This window comes from Carya illinoinensis, chromosome 7 (genome assembly GCF_018687715.1).
Source record: "Carya illinoinensis cultivar Pawnee chromosome 7, C.illinoinensisPawnee_v1, whole genome shotgun sequence".
Lineage (NCBI taxonomy): Eukaryota > Viridiplantae > Streptophyta > Magnoliopsida > Fagales > Juglandaceae > Carya > Carya illinoinensis.
Genome location: NC_056758.1, coordinates 36,044,993 through 36,060,196, shown reverse-complemented (window position 1 = coordinate 36,060,196; position 15,204 = coordinate 36,044,993). Strand labels below are relative to the sequence as shown.

Genomic DNA, 15,204 nt, shown 5'->3' with positions numbered 1-15,204 from the left:
TTCTTCCAACAACATGAGTTCAGGGGTAGGATTTTGTTTTTGAATTTCTGAGATTGAATGGTTCAGCCTTTTAATGTCAGTCTGTATGTGACCAAAGCATTTTTTATTCCATTGTTTTAAGGCAATTTTTGTGGCTTTTAATTTTTTTTTTTTGAAAGGATGAAAGCATGGGTGCCAATGTAATGAGTGTGCCAGGCCATTTTAATAATATCCATGCTTGATGGATCTTGTGTCCAAAATTCTTCAAATTTAAATGATCTAGGAGTGGAAGGGTAAGATGTAGTATCTAACATGATTGGAGAGTGGTCTGAGGTTGATCTTATAAGGTTATTGATGGATGCATTTGGAAAAAGATTGTTCCATTGGATGTTCATGATCCCTCTATCTAATCTTTCTCTAACATTCTGATGACCATGCCTATTGTTTGACCAGGTGAATTTAGGACCTGAAAACCCCTAATCAATCAACCCAAAATTTTCTATGAAGAGGTGAAGACCAGAAGGAGTAGAGGAAGTGGCAACAGGTTTACCCCCAATTTTTTCAGATTGGTTAAGAATTGAATTAAAATCACCTATAGCTAACATGGGGCCAGGATAAGTTTCAGTGATTGAATTGAGAGTGTCCTAAAAGTGTTGCTTTTTTACCAAAGGAGTAGGCCAATAAACCATATTGAGCAACCAAGGATACTGGCAAGGGTCAAAATACACTAAAATAGAAATTATATTACTAGAGATATGTACAAGACCAACATCACAACCAGTACGCCACAAAAACAAGAGACCTCCCCATTTTCCAGATGGGGGAATATGAACAAAAAGGGAGAAACCTAGTCTATTTACAATAGCTTCAGTATTAACATGGTTTACAAGGATTTCTGAAAGGAAAATGGCATCTGGATTATGAGTCCTGATGCTGGCCTTAAGTTGCCTAATTGCATGAGGACGGCCAAAGCCACGACAATTCCATGATAAAAGTTTCATGATGGAGACGGTGGTAGTTTTGACCCTACCACGTCGGTCATTGTACTGAGAGGAAAAGAGGCATTTTTAAGTTACGAGGCTTATTACCCACATCTTCCTCAACTGATTTCTTGTAGGGGTTGAATATGTTGCTTTTCACAAATCTCTTCGCTGAACAGAGGATCTTCCCATAAGTTTTTTGGTACTGTACTTCTCTGCAAGTGTCCTGTGGTTCTGACATTTTTTATTCTTGTTGGTTCATCCAAGGGGTTTTGATTTTTAGAGCTTCTACTTCTTTGATTTGATCTATTTTGATTCCTGAAGTAAATACACATTTTTTTGAGGGGTTGAGAGGTGCTCTGCTTCCAAATGAGAATTATTTCCTCTTCCTTGATGAGTTGGCTTCAAACATGGATGTTTTTGGTGGGGTATTGTGAGGAAGGAGATCGTATTTATTTATCAAGGTGGTTTGGGATCGGGTTGAAATAAATTCAGAGGGCTGCGAAATGGTGGTTCTTGCTCGTGTTTGCTGGCTAACTGGGTATTATTGTTATTGGGTAAAGATGGGCTGAGTGACAAACAGGCCCCACCAAGTGGACTGACAAGAAGGGAAAGTTTAGGGCTCATTTCTTGGACTGTCCTTGGTGTTTTCCAGTCCCTGAAAGGTTGTGAAATTGGGCTATTAGTGCGTTAAAGAAGGAGGGTTCAGATTTTGTTGGGATGTTGGTTTCTTATTTTTTTGTTTGATCTTGGATTTTGACGGCAGGGTTACTATGAAGAGTTTGAATGAAGGCATATGGCTGCGGTACTTCTTCCATTTTTCCAAGAAGGTTGCTTTCAAATAGGGCCACATGTTTAAAGGTGGATGAATGTTTTATAGATAAGGGTTGATCAATTTGACTTTTTGGCAAGATGTGCTGTTGGCTAGGAGTCAGCAAATTACTAAATGTAGACTCTGCAATTTGGCTCTCATTTATTATTTCTGAAGGATTTTTTTGGTAGCTTGAGAGCTCGACACGTGGGCCTTGTGTTTTGCATGGATTGTCTAGGTTTGTGCATGGCGTGTTCTCTTCTTGAAGATGAACGGGAATTTTGGAATCATTGAAGATACTACTATGATTGCCGTAAAGAATGTGTTGCTAGTCCTAATCTTCTAAGAGATCTGCATATAGCTTTCCTTTTCCTTTATCAGAGATGGGTCTAGAGCAATGGGATGAGAGATGTTTTGCTGTTGCACCACTAATTACACTGAATTTGCTCTGTTGTGCTGGTTCTCGTATCCTGATGAGGGGAAGTGCGGCAGGAGCTTCAAAGTTTTGGGGATCTAGTTTGACTGGCACACCCATGTTTTCTTCAGTTGCATCTCTTGCCCTTCTGCTCTTAAGCTTTGCCCGTAAGGAAGCTCTAAGCCTTGTTCTGGGATAATAGGGCATGCTTGAAGGATGTGACCTAGACACCCACATTGGTAACAAAATTCTAAGAGCCTTTCATATTTAAAGGAGATCTTTGCTGGGTTGCTAAGTGGTCTTGGTAAAATAAACCCATCTTCAAGGGGTTCTGAAGTATTAATTTCAACCCTGATCCTCAAAAAACGTCTAACATAGATAGTGGAGGATGTGACAAGATCTATCTCCAGGAGATTTCCCAAAACTTTTACCAATTTTTTCTGCATTTTTCCATGTCATCTTATTTAGAGGAAGACCATAAATTTGCACCAAAAATGCTGAGAACTAAAGGTCCACTTCACTAATGCTTAGACCTGGTGGCCATTCTTTAAGAATCATATGGTAACCCTTGAAATTCCTTGGTCTTTGAGAGTAAACTCTGTTTTTATCTTGTAGTTAGGAAGGTGAAAATGAAGGTGTTAGATCCTAGATCTTCAATGATAAGACCTGAGACAAAGCTCCATACAGCCTTTATGATTGTTTGGAAAGTGAACTTGTTGAGGGGTTTTGCTGAGATTAACTTCCCAGTCAGAACATGGTTGGAGATTTTTTCAGCTTCTTCTTCATCAGGTTCCAGTAGAATATCATCCCAAGTTAACGCCACTGTTTTTGAGATAAGTTGGTTTATGTCTGAAGGTTCTGGTTTCATGATGGGCTAGAGGTGGAATGTTTTTTTGGGGTTGGAGTAAGGATTATATGTCCTCTGAATAAGAAAAATAAAACAATTTTATCCTTACAAAAGCTTTAAATCAAATAAAGAAAAATAAACCTTACAATTATAAAATTTCTTATATTATGCAAAATTGATATGTACACCCTCTAATTAATAAAAAATAATAATAATAAATAGCTCTCGTACAATTAAGATAGATAAATATAAAAAAAAAAAATAGACAATTGTAGATGATTTTGACAAGTAGATATTAACGGGTAATACATATTGTAATTTTTTCAAATATTAAGAAGTAATGTATCAATATTATGGATATTCTGACATGTAAATATAAGATGTATAATAATTGGAGGGTAGTATATTTTTTTCTTATTTTATTGTTTTGTTCTTATAAGATCACGTCAATTCTTTAAAAAAACATATATATAATATTTATATTAATTGACATAAGGGATTTTTATATAATAAAATATTTTATGTGCAAATACTTCCGACCAAACAGACCACTGGAAATGACTTCGTAGACCAAACGGACCGCAGGAAATTGATTCACAAAATAAATAAATATATATATATAATTTCACGTGTGCACACTGCCATTATTCTATCCTCTCGTGGCTGACGGAGTGCTGAATAGACGAAGTACATTCTTGCCCATTAAAATATAAAATAAAAAAGATGAAGTAGATCTGCCCGCGTAGGTACTGTCTGTAATGAACCTAAAAAAAACAAAAACAAAAATAAAAACAAAACAAACTCTTTTGTTGTGGTGTTTTCGTGTTGTTTCTGGTTCATCTTTTTTGCTTTCTGTTCCGTCTTCGAGACGGTAAATGTCGTGCTGAACAGGTATCCTGAATCAGTAAAAAGTTGCTGTCCTCAAAAGTGAAGTATATTTTCTTAACAAAGGAAAACAAAGGTGGAACAAAACTTTCATGCATCGTGTAATGTAAAAATAATTATTAGTGTATTGATATTTTTTAAAAAATATTTAAAAAATGTCTAAAATAAAAAAGTAAAAAAAAAAATTATATTAAGAGCACACCGAGTGAACAAATGAGGGGCATAATAACATTACCCTCAAATTAATACCTACTTATATCCGTCCAATAAATATAAGTATTGGTACATTAGTACCAATATATCAAATTCATATACAAAATTTTATAAAAATAAATATTGTTTGAAGAGCTTTTAACTTATGGAGCGCATCGTACTATCTACAATTAATAATTTCTAAATCATGATATCGAAGATAGAAAGTGGGTTCTAAAAAGAAGATACCAACGTGGATGTCTGTCTGTTCCCACGCGATAGGTAATGATCTGCCACGTTCTGAAAATAAGAATGGGAATCTCCTCCACTTGCATGTCTTTGTAAAGGCTCGCGGGTCCAATTCCCCCAAAAAGTATTTCTCTTTTTTTTGGTCTATGAACAAATCCTTTTCTAACAACCAAAAAATGCTGACTGGATTTTGGATCTGGATGAAATAACTTTAACAACATATATACAGTGGATAACTTTGATCACTTTTAAATAATCTTTTATTATTTTTAAGACAAATTTAAATAATATGTAGAATTTTTTTCTATATATAGATATTTTAATTAGATGTGTTATTATGAACCTTGATAGAATAATAGTGTAATGGATTTGTACTGTAAATATGTGAAATAAGAAAGAGTAATATTATAGATAGTCACTTTTACGTATTTTCTGCGCACTCTCCATTGATATGATTAGCTGGATTAATTTTTTTTAATATACAACTAATCATATCATTGGAGTGCACAAATGAATCCATAATGATTGCATATAAAATTTTTAAATAAAGAATATGACGATGGATGAAATTCACTGAAATTGTATAGACTTAGATTTTTGAGAAATTCAAAATCTCCAAAAATAAAAATTCCCAAAAATAATGTTGAATCTCTTAACTTTAGATTATAACGTCTAAACTTCAAATCACAACTATTAGCACTTTTTATACCTACCGTCCCCACCCTGTCCCTTCGTTATTTTTTAGTACGAGAAATAATGCTATTTGAAATATAAAAAATTAGAGATTCTATTTATTTATTTATTTTACAGTTACAACGGGTCTTATAATAAGTAGCTCGTTTATATACTCTTGCAACATTTTTTTTTTCTTTTTCCTGTCTTCCTGATTTTTGAGTTTTTATTTATTTATCACATGTGCCCCATAGGCTGTGTTTTCGTTGTATACCATGCAATATGCAGTATAACCAACCTTACCTTATCGCCGGAGAACGTTGTCGAACTTAGCCTTGTATATATATATATATATATATATAGCCTCCTCACTTTCCTCTAGTTATATGCTAATTTGTAGAGAACAAAAATGTCAGTTATTATCCAGCTTTCACCATCAATATTAACACTATGTAATTGCCATTATGATCATGCTCGAATAGGAAAGTCATTTTATCCTTTTTATTCAGAATGCAGTGATGACCTGGATGAGTAAATGACACTTCTTCCAAAAATGTGTTTGACTATGTCACAGTCCATTTCAACACGTCCTCTCTATGGACCAAGGTTTGTGGCGCTTCTGGAATCGAATTACTTGGATTTTGGTATTTTACATCGATTTTGGCTTCTTTGGATGGACTTTTCGATCTAATCTTTGCCTTGAGTTGTAACGTTTAAGTCTTATTTAGATGTTGAGATAAGTTAAGTTTTTATAAATATTAATAAAATGAGATGATGGAATGAGTTTTATAGAATTCACTTAAGATAAGTTTAGATATATTTTGATATTAAGATAAATTTAGATGTATTTATAAAAAGTTAAAAAAGATTGTTAGTCTCGCTTTTAAAAAAATGTTAAGTTAAAACATTTTTTAGGTCACATAAGTTTTGAGTTGAAAAAATGCTAGATTTTTTAAAAAAAAATTTATTTCATGATTAAAGAAGTATTTTTTAATGATAATATGATTTTTTTAAAAAAATATTTAAAAGTATTAAGAAAATATATATGAAAAAAATACTTGAAATTGTACCAACCAGAACTCTTAACAGTGACTGTTGAGCTATTTTTTTATTTGATATGAATTTAATAATTTAAAAATTAAATATTTAAATATTAGATTTAGGTTAAAATTAGTAGGAATTGAATTGATAATTTTAAACTTAGCCTAAATTACCTAAGTTTTCAATTAGAACGTTGGAACAGAGAAGGCTTTGTCCTTTTGCATCAACGGTTTGTTTTAGAAACAGTTTAAATTTCGAAAAATATAATTGTAAGTATAATTGTGTATTAATATATATATTAATTTGATGTGATTGGTCAAAAAATAGATTATATTTAAAATAATATTAATTATTATTTTAAATATAAATAAATCAATATTAATATACAGATTAATACGTAACTATACTTATATATAACAAAACTCTTTAAATTTTGTACACCTTTTAATTGGACCCTTTATTTTTAAGGCTTGAAAACGCCAATCGTTAAAACTTAAAAGGGGTTAAAAAACTTGTATTTTATGGAGTAGTTTTCGCAAAAATATTCAGGAATTTCATGAAAAAAAGAAAAAGAAATTAACGTGGTCCCCACTTCATCTTCCTGGATATGTCCTCCCCCAGCTGCTTGATGTTTATTCCATCCAATGAAGGCAACCCCGTATTCACGTCTCACTTCCATCATCAAAGTTTTTGACTTTAAAAAATAAAATAAAAATTAATTCTTTAAAATAAACGACAGAGTCACAGAGATAAGAAAAGTAGTTCTGTGATTGGGATAGCGACCACCGCCATTAGAGAAAAAAAGTTTCAAGGAGAGCCTCCTTTAATTTTTTTTTCTCTCTTTTATCTGATTCAGAATTGCGAGAGAGACGAGAGAGAGAGACCCTAGGAACCAGTTTCACGAAGGGAAAAAGAGAGGGATCCAAATCGGCGTGGAAATAGGAAAGGAAAGAAAAGAAGAATAGGCTCAGGGAGCAATGAAGAAGCAAGACACATCATCACAATCGACGACAACAAGACCAGCGACCACGGTGTTGCCGTACCAGACCCCAAGATTGAGAGATCATTACCTTATTGGGAAGAAGCTTGGCCAAGGCCAATTTGGGACCACCTACCTCTGCACCCACAAGTCTACGGAAGCCCAATACGCCTGCAAGTCAATCCCAAAGAGGAAACTCCTATGCAAGGAAGATTACGACGATGTTTGGAGGGAGATTCAGATCATGCACCATCTCTCCGAGCACCCGCATGTGGTACGGATCGAAGGGACTTATGAGGACTTGGTGTTCGTGCACTTGGTTATGGAGCTGTGCGCTGGGGGCGAGCTGTTCGATAGGATTGTGCAGAAGGGGCATTACAGTGAGAGAGAGGCAGTGAAGCTCATAAAGACCATCGTTGGTGTGGTGGAGGCCTGCCACTCTCTCGGCGTCATGCATAGGGATCTCAAGCCGGAGAATTTCTTGTTTGAGAGTCCTGCCGACGATGCCAAGCTCAAGGCCACCGATTTCGGCTTGTCTGTCTTCTACAAGCCAGGTTGGTTTCTGGGTTTCCTTCCGTTTTCTCTGTTCTCATTGGAAATGGCGGGTTTTATTTCTATGCATGCCAAACTCGTGATTGCAGTTCTAATAATACAGTACGTTGGCCGCCCGGTGGTCGATGGTACTTTCAGAAGTTTGGGTTTTGCCTTCATTGTTTATGAATTTTTTGGCTTTTAAACACATCGGTCTTGGTTGGATCGGTTTTCAAGCGGACAAGTCGATTTTATTGGTTAGATTTGCGGCTTGTCTAGCGTCCTTGGTGGATTTCAAGCTTCGCAGGGTGTTGGTTATTATTTTATTTGTTATTTCCTTCTACTGATTGTTTTAACGTTGCCGCTTCTTGAACCGAAATTGGGTCCTATTTTTGGAAATTGTCTTTTATCCCTTTGAAACCAGGTTGATTATTCTTCCAAGGGCATGATTGTAGCGAACTAAATCTTTTTGCACTTTAACCGACGTTCTCTCTCTCAACTCTTTTGTGTTGGTTTTGTATGGTGTGGACTTTCCATGTGCTTGGGGCTTGCTCTTTATGCTCCATTTCTTTCGTTACCACTCATGAGAGAAATTGAAAGTGGATAGAAAAATTAAAAATCATACAAGAATATGGAAAGCCATTATGAATGATGTGTACAAAGTAGGATATAAGAATTAGATAAAAATATAACTAGAACTTTTTCTTTTTGTATGTAAAAGATGTGGCTATAACTTAAAAAGGCACAAAAATGAAATATTGGAAGCACAGCATGAAAATTATTTTGCTCAGATTGATTTAGGAAGTTCACTTCCAAATGAAAGGAAGAATGGAAACTGTGGGTATTATTATGATTGGCAGTTTGCTCTGGAAGCTGTTGGTCTCCTTCCTTTTGGATATTTGAAGGGGGGTGCTTAATATGTTGTTTGGTAGAGTGGATTGGAGCGAATTGACATGCATACATGTTGCGGACACAAACAGTCTGGCTAATAACATTCTAATCATCTGATGCGAAAGCAATGGGTTTTCTTAATGTGCTAAGTCCTCAATTTTATGTACTTCTATGTAACATTGTCAGGTTCCATGAGTTCTTCATTGTCTGTAAATCATCTTTTGTCTATGTTAACTGCTGTCACATTTTCTAATGGCACTCTTTTCTTCCAGGAGAAGCTTTTCATGATGTGGTAGGAAGTCCCTATTATGTGGCACCTGAGGTGTTGAAAAAGCATTATGGACCTGAAGTAGATGTATGGAGTGCCGGTGTTATCCTTTACATTTTACTCAGTGGAGTTCCACCTTTTTGGGCTGGTAGTCATCTTGACTAGCTAAGATCTTCTATACTTTAGAGTTGTGGCTGGATTGTTGACAGTTATACTCTTTTTGCATTATTTCTACCTGAGCTGTACCTACTTTTGCCAATTACTTGCAGAAACTGAAACAGGAATCTTTAGACAGATTTTAAAAGGAAAATTAGATTTTGAATCTGCACCATGGCCTAGTATTTCAGAAAGTGCAAAAGATTTGATCCGAAAGATGCTTGAGAGGGATCCAACAAAAAGAATTTCTGCCCATGAAGTCCTATGTGAGTTGCTTTGTACCCGTTATGCCTGGTGTTCTGGTGGTAGAAGTAGGGGTATTTGATGTCCTTGCTTTGTTATAGCTCTCCTATCTGTGTAACGATAACAACCGAGTTGTTTGTGTACCAGGCCACCCATGGATTGTGGATGACAGAGTTGCACCAGACAAACCTCTAGATTCTGCAGTTTTGTCACGGCTGAAGCAGTTCTCAGCAATGAATAAACTTAAAAAGATGGCTTTGCGAGTATATTTCTTTTCCCCCACAATAGTTGCTCTGTTTTCATTTTTTAATGGATGTCTGTATTTAAGTTATCATAATGAGCAGAAAAATTGAAGCTTCTTGCTTTAGGATTTGTAGTGTTGGGATAAGTACACATATTTAGACAGGTAAAGGATATCTCTTTTTGAGATAAAGCCTGACAGAAAAAATAGCACGATGCACAAATATGAGATTTCCTAACTTTGAATCATCTTGAACTCTACTCAACTCAATTAAGCCTTAGTCCCAACTAATTGATTCAGCTACACGAATTTTTTAATGCCACTTGCCCTATTGGAGGCCACGTCCCCATTTACCTATCCAACAATCTTGTTCAGCCATAATTTTCACCCACGCTATAATTTGGATTGCCTTGAATGGAAGGAAATATAGAATTATTAAATATAAACTTGTTCCAGGAGTAAGTATAACTTAAGTGTGCCAAAGATATGAAAATGTCGTGTGTCCACTGAGTATGATGGTTGGAACCTCCCGTTTTCTATAAATATTTATTCGGTTTCTTAGTGGCCACTTAACTAGTTATGCAACCTGTTTGTTCATTTTTTGCATTGGAAAATTTCAATTTCAGGTCATTGCAGAAAGACTTTCAGAGGAAGAAATTGGTGGTCTGAAAGAATTGTTCAAAATGATTGACACGGACAGTAGTGGAACTATAACATTTGAGGAGCTTAAAGAGGGTTTAAAAAGAGTGGGCTCTGATCTAATGGAATCTGAGATCAAGTCTCTGATGGATGCAGTAAGTAAATTGCTCATAAACTGTTACGAGAAAATAAATCAGTTTCACTGTATCGAACTAGATAGATGCTCCACCTGTATACCTTCTTGTGTACTTGGACTCTGTCCTTTATCATTAATACTACCGTTTACTTATAAAAAAAAATCAGTTTCACTGTTTTTCCATTTTATTCAATTTATTATGCGTTACAACATAGATGAATTGGTTTGGCAGGCTGATATAGACAACAGTGGATCAATAGACTACGGTGAATTTCTTGCTGCTACATTGCACGTGAATAAGATGGAGAGAGAGGAGAATCTGGTTGCAGCCTTCAGCTATTTTGACAAAGACGGTAGTGGATACATCACCATTGATGAGCTTCAACAAGCTTGCAAGGACTTTGGTCTAGGTGATGTCCATCTAGATGATATGATCAAAGAAATTGATCAAGACAATGTAAGTTTCTTTGGTTACATACTTTCACGTTATTTTTTTCTGTTTTCCCATTCATATTTTTAGATACGTTTTGTGGGTATCACATTATGTATCCTGAATCAGATCATAATCGGTAATTATTTATTATTTCATGCCTCCTCGAAAGGTAAATTTTCTTAACCGCACTTTTATTCTTTGATTCCAAAGTTTCTTTTGCCTGTAGAAGTTATATTGGCATCATTCAAAAATATATGTTGTTGCTCATTCTTGTAGGATTAATTTTTGTGCCCCTACTAGTAGATCTAAAACCGCCATCTGATATACTGGTTCTTTGATGATGGTGGTTTCTAGCGATGGCTTCATATTCTTAGAGATGTTTTCTTAAACAAGCAAAGATGCAAGTTGGATACTTTGTTGATCTATTTTGGGCAAGTTATGTATATACTATGGCTAGACAGACACGAAGTCATTAAACAAATAGACTCCTCATGTTACCATATTGTTGAGAGAATCATTTACATTATCTAGTTTTGTTGTTGCGGCAACATTTAAACAGTTGTGCGTTCAGATCATCCTTTAGCTTCCAATTTCAACTTTATTTATATATATTTGATTCTAGTACTAGTAAGACTTATTGATAGCGAGCAGCGATAATGTAGCTAGTGGTCACTTGACGAAAGTAAGAATCATGCAAGTTGTGAACACAAGCCTTGGCCCTCAGTTACTGTTATGTTTATCAGATGAAGTTTTTTTAAATGTTGTTATTAATAAATCCCAATTTATAACGAATGAATCAGACTAGACAATACTCGTTTTTCATAGAAACTTTCATCCTAACCTCTGCCACTTTCCAGGATGGGCGGATCGATTACGGGGAGTTTGCAGCAATGATGAGGAAGGGAGATGAAGGAGTTGGGAGGAGCAGAACAATGAGAAGCAATTTGACCTTTAATATAGCTGATGCCTTTGGAGTAAAAGAGAAAAGCTGAGATACTAACCAAAAGCAATCCTGTATAGTAACAGCTTAGAAGATGAAGGCAATAGTTACATTTTTATATCTTAATGACACTTGCATCTTTGCTTTTGTTTGTGCTGAATTATGCCTAACCGATTAGAGGATGGAGGCAATAGTTATTATTATTATTTTTTTAATTTTTTTGAAGATCTTAACGACTCTCAGCTTTTATTTGTGCTGAAGGATGCTTGTTTTTTCAATTACTGTTCTGTTATAAAGTGCAGAGATTTGGTTCTTTTGAATCTTCTCAATCTCACAGCATGCTTGCACTAGAAATTACGTTATCCAAGAGGATTGATTCCCACTTAATATGACTAATCGAAAACATATGCAAATTAACTACATATATGTGTTTTAATACAGCATTTTTAAGAAAAACTTCCAGTGGATCTTGAGATCTTACTATGGTTTAGATTTATCGATTTTTTGCTTAAATGATTTTGCTTGCGTTTATGGAGTTTCTTTTCCTCCGAGAAGTGGGAAGATCTGATCTTTAGTAAATTTGTAATAACAATTTTACCAATCGGACTGGGCTACATAATACTCCCTTATGAGAGTTTTTAAATAATCATGTTTAATTTATCTGGCTGAGGGATAGATGATGTAAGAGGTTAATACAGTAAATAAAAAAGATGGACATTTTGTTTTGGCCCAAACAGTAATATGCATATTTGATAGTTCAGAAAAGAATATAGATCAGAAAAGTATAATTCGAAGGGCATATTGGTCATTGGGTAAGGAAACGGATAGGATAGGGCATCGGCCTAATTCCGGGTGGGCATGGTGTGAGGAGTGAGAACAAGCGAGGCAGGGTTGTGAGCGAGCAAATAGCATTCCAACTATGGCCTCTGCCTCTGTGACACTCTCCTTATGCTCATCTCTCGCAACTCACTCCAGAATCTGTACAAAGCAACACCCATCGCCGACATTCTCTTTATCTAACAATACCTATCTCAACTCCCTGTCCTTCTCTTCCCACAAACTCTCTCTCTCCTCTTCTTCTTCACGCGCATTTCCTCTTCTCTCCAAGTCCTCAGATTCGGATGCAGCCGTGCTCGAGTCCGAACCCGGTCCAACGGAGGTTGAAGCCGAGCAAATCATCCAAATCTCACCGGAACAAGTCCCCAAGCGTGAGGAAGTGTTCGCCGTGGTCATGGTGAGTAATTGGAAAACCAAACCACAAACCTATATGCGTTCTTCGAGCGTTTTTTAGGGGACTCATTTTATGTTCTTGATTGCTAATTGTGGTTTTGGAGTAATTTTGTGTTTACCCAGACGCTGTTTACCGTTTCTTATTTATGTCAGATTTATATTATGCTGTCCTCATGATAAATTTGATAGCATGTATGCTTTAAGGTTGTTCCTATCACACATATACCAATATTATGTCTATTCTTTGATCGTGGTTGTTGTATTCCGCCTTGTTTAGATAGGATCACGCCAATATATTGTTTTTCCTGGGCGGTTCATCTATACTCAGAGGCTTAAAGGCGCTAATGTCAACGACAAGGTACTTACTCCAACTCGTTCTTGAGTATTATTATTTTTTTGTTCCTTAAGATTTTCTCATATGAAGGCCGTATCTCAACGGTCTCCCTTTGTGCAGATTGTCCTTTATCTCTCAATTTACTTGTTTCATTTAAAAGCATTTGGTAATTTTGTTGGCTGGGTTTCCCTTTCAACATCGAAAATCCCTTTCATATCCAGAAAAATGTAAAATATCAGTTACTGTCTCATCAATCGATTTATTACCTTGCCAACACCATCTCGATGATGAAGACGCTCTAACATAAAAATATCATACGATTTACATCCCCAATTAACAGTGTTTTTAACATTTTACTAAATCCCGTACCTTAGATAGAAAATGTGAATTCTTGCATAACTTATTATCCTGTCTTCGTAAGAATTACAAATGAGACACTTAAGTTAACAGCACTTGAAGCACTGAGGTGCCTACATGCAACATATTAATAACCCATGATTGTGGTCAGGTTTCTAGGTTATGAGCAAGTCTTGCTGCTGAAACTTGCACAGATGTTTTCTACATGTGTACGCATTTTTATATGCATAAAGTTTATCTGTAAACCAAGAAGATGCTCTCTCTGGCCGAGTGGTTGGCTGGTTGCTATGGTATTCCTATAGTTCTTGCTTCCTACCTCAACTAAGTTTTTTGAAAATTGATTCTGGGGCAGATCATCCTGAACAAGGTGTTGCTCATCGGAACCAGAACAACTACTTACATTGGAAAACCAGTGGTGACTAATGCTGCTGTACATGCAGTAGTTGAAGAGCAGGTGGTTCACTACCATTTTGATAAATCTTTTATTATTATCCCCCAATAATAAAATGGAATATTTTGTTTCCTAGTTGGCATTCTTATTATTTCTTGACTTCCTCTATCTTTGACCTCTACATTTTCAATGCAGGGTTTAAATCCCAAAGTAGTTGTCTTCAAGTATAAGAAGAAGAAAAACTATCGGAGAAATATTGGCCATCGACAAGTATGTTACATAGTTCACTCATATCATTGATGGTTAACTTTTTTTTTTTTTATAAGTTATCATTGATGGTTAACTTACCACTATAAAGGGCGTAGTGCATGGAGCAATTCTGGCACTAAAACAAGGAGCAAAAGAAAGTTACTTGATATACCCTTTTCACATCTGGGTTTAGAAGCTTTACTCTCTCCCAACATACTACCCTTTTATTTCTCTCTAGCTCTTTATAAAAAAAAACTCAACCTTTGCCGTTTCTTTCTAAGCTGAAAGCCGTCTTGTTGGAGCAGTTACATTTCTGTTCAGACCTGCTGCTTCAGCTAGGCAATGAGGGTGATTTTCAAAATCCTCTCGCTTGGTAAACTGAAATGCTTAGCCTTAATGCTTCACTCAGAACTGTTGCTTACACGTTTACAACACCTAAAGCTCGACGGCATTTTAATCTTCTTTTTTACTTCTATTTCTTGGGGGTTTATGACATAATTGAACCTGCAATTTCTGTTCCTTGGTAGTAAAAATTACCATCATTTAGAGATCTCTGTGGTCATCTTGTGTGCTGTTGCTTGCTAGAAAATTTTGCTCCTTGTTGGGTGGTGCAAAAAATTTCACCTATCCATTTTGGTACTTCCATGTTTCCATCCTGTCTACAATATCCACAGATGAAGGGCAATGGTCTGTCTCATGACTTGTCTATATATTTTAGCTATTTACTTCCAGAAAATAACAATAATACAAATTATAATTCGTTTATCTGTTCCCTAATTATCCTATTTATGATGATTTTGTCGTTACCTAATTATGCAGCCAAATACAAGGATAAGGATAACAGGCATCACAGGTTATCAGGACTATCCAGCTGTTACTCTAGACTCATAGGGTTTCTAGGCGAAGTTGAGGGGAATAACCGAAGATCATTGACATCTGAATGTTTTGTTCTCTTGTTTGGCATGTAATATCCTCTGTAAGGGTGCCAACTCCAGTAATGAATATTGAAAATTACTTTGTACTCGAATGAATTATTCAATTGAATTGCGTTGTGAAAATAATGTTTGTTGCATCAGTTTTCTATCATTTACAACATCATCCATGATTCAACATTT

The 15,204-nt window shown here is 35.6% G+C and overlaps 2 protein-coding genes across 3 annotated transcripts; both read left to right on the top strand.

The window, feature by feature from the left end:
- Positions 1–6,813: 6,813 nt before the first annotated feature.
- On the top strand, positions 6,814–11,848 carry LOC122314867 (calcium-dependent protein kinase 11-like). 2 transcript variants are annotated; one of them, XM_043130496.1, is made up of 7 exons: positions 6,819–7,604; positions 8,745–8,888; positions 9,010–9,162; positions 9,287–9,402; positions 10,007–10,174; positions 10,388–10,612; positions 11,446–11,848. In XM_043130496.1, the coding sequence occupies exons 1-7, from the start codon at positions 7,049–7,051 to the stop codon at positions 11,578–11,580; spliced, it is 1,497 nt and encodes a 498-aa protein (XP_042986430.1). In that variant the 5' UTR covers positions 6,819–7,048; the 3' UTR covers positions 11,581–11,848. The 2 variants fall into 2 exon arrangements, with proteins under 2 accessions (XP_042986431.1, XP_042986430.1); XM_043130497.1 differs by lacking the exon at positions 11,446–11,848 and having other exon boundaries at positions 6,814–7,604; positions 10,007–10,211; positions 10,318–10,503.
- Positions 11,849–12,349: 501 nt separating this feature from the next.
- Positions 12,350–15,164, top strand: LOC122314870 (50S ribosomal protein L21, chloroplastic-like). The gene is made up of 5 exons (XM_043130501.1): positions 12,350–12,762; positions 13,036–13,116; positions 13,802–13,903; positions 14,036–14,110; positions 14,909–15,164. The coding sequence occupies exons 1-5, from the start codon at positions 12,448–12,450 to the stop codon at positions 14,978–14,980; spliced, it is 645 nt and encodes a 214-aa protein (XP_042986435.1). The 5' UTR covers positions 12,350–12,447; the 3' UTR covers positions 14,981–15,164.
- The last annotated feature ends 40 nt before the right edge of the window (positions 15,165–15,204 follow it).

What these genes read in the sequence shown, in the direction of transcription:
- LOC122314870 (XM_043130501.1), top strand. Translation starts at nt 12,448, where the DNA reads ATGGCCTCTGCCTCTGTGACACTCTCCTTATGCTCATCTCTCGCAACT. An exon ending in AAGTGTTCGCCGTGGTCATG is followed by an intron (nt 12,763 to 13,035) that starts GTGAGTAATTGG and finishes CGCCTTGTTTAG; the next exon opens with ATAGGATCACGCCAATATAT. An exon ending in GAAATATTGGCCATCGACAA is followed by an intron (nt 14,111 to 14,908) that starts GTATGTTACATA and finishes CTAATTATGCAG; the next exon opens with CCAAATACAAGGATAAGGAT.
- LOC122314867 (XM_043130496.1), top strand. Translation starts at nt 7,049, where the DNA reads ATGAAGAAGCAAGACACATCATCACAATCGACGACAACAAGACCAGCG. An exon ending in TTAAAAAGATGGCTTTGCGA is followed by an intron (nt 9,403 to 10,006) that starts GTATATTTCTTT and finishes TTTCAATTTCAG; the next exon opens with GTCATTGCAGAAAGACTTTC. An exon ending in TCAAGTCTCTGATGGATGCA is followed by an intron (nt 10,175 to 10,387) that starts GTAAGTAAATTG and finishes TTGGTTTGGCAG; the next exon opens with GCTGATATAGACAACAGTGG.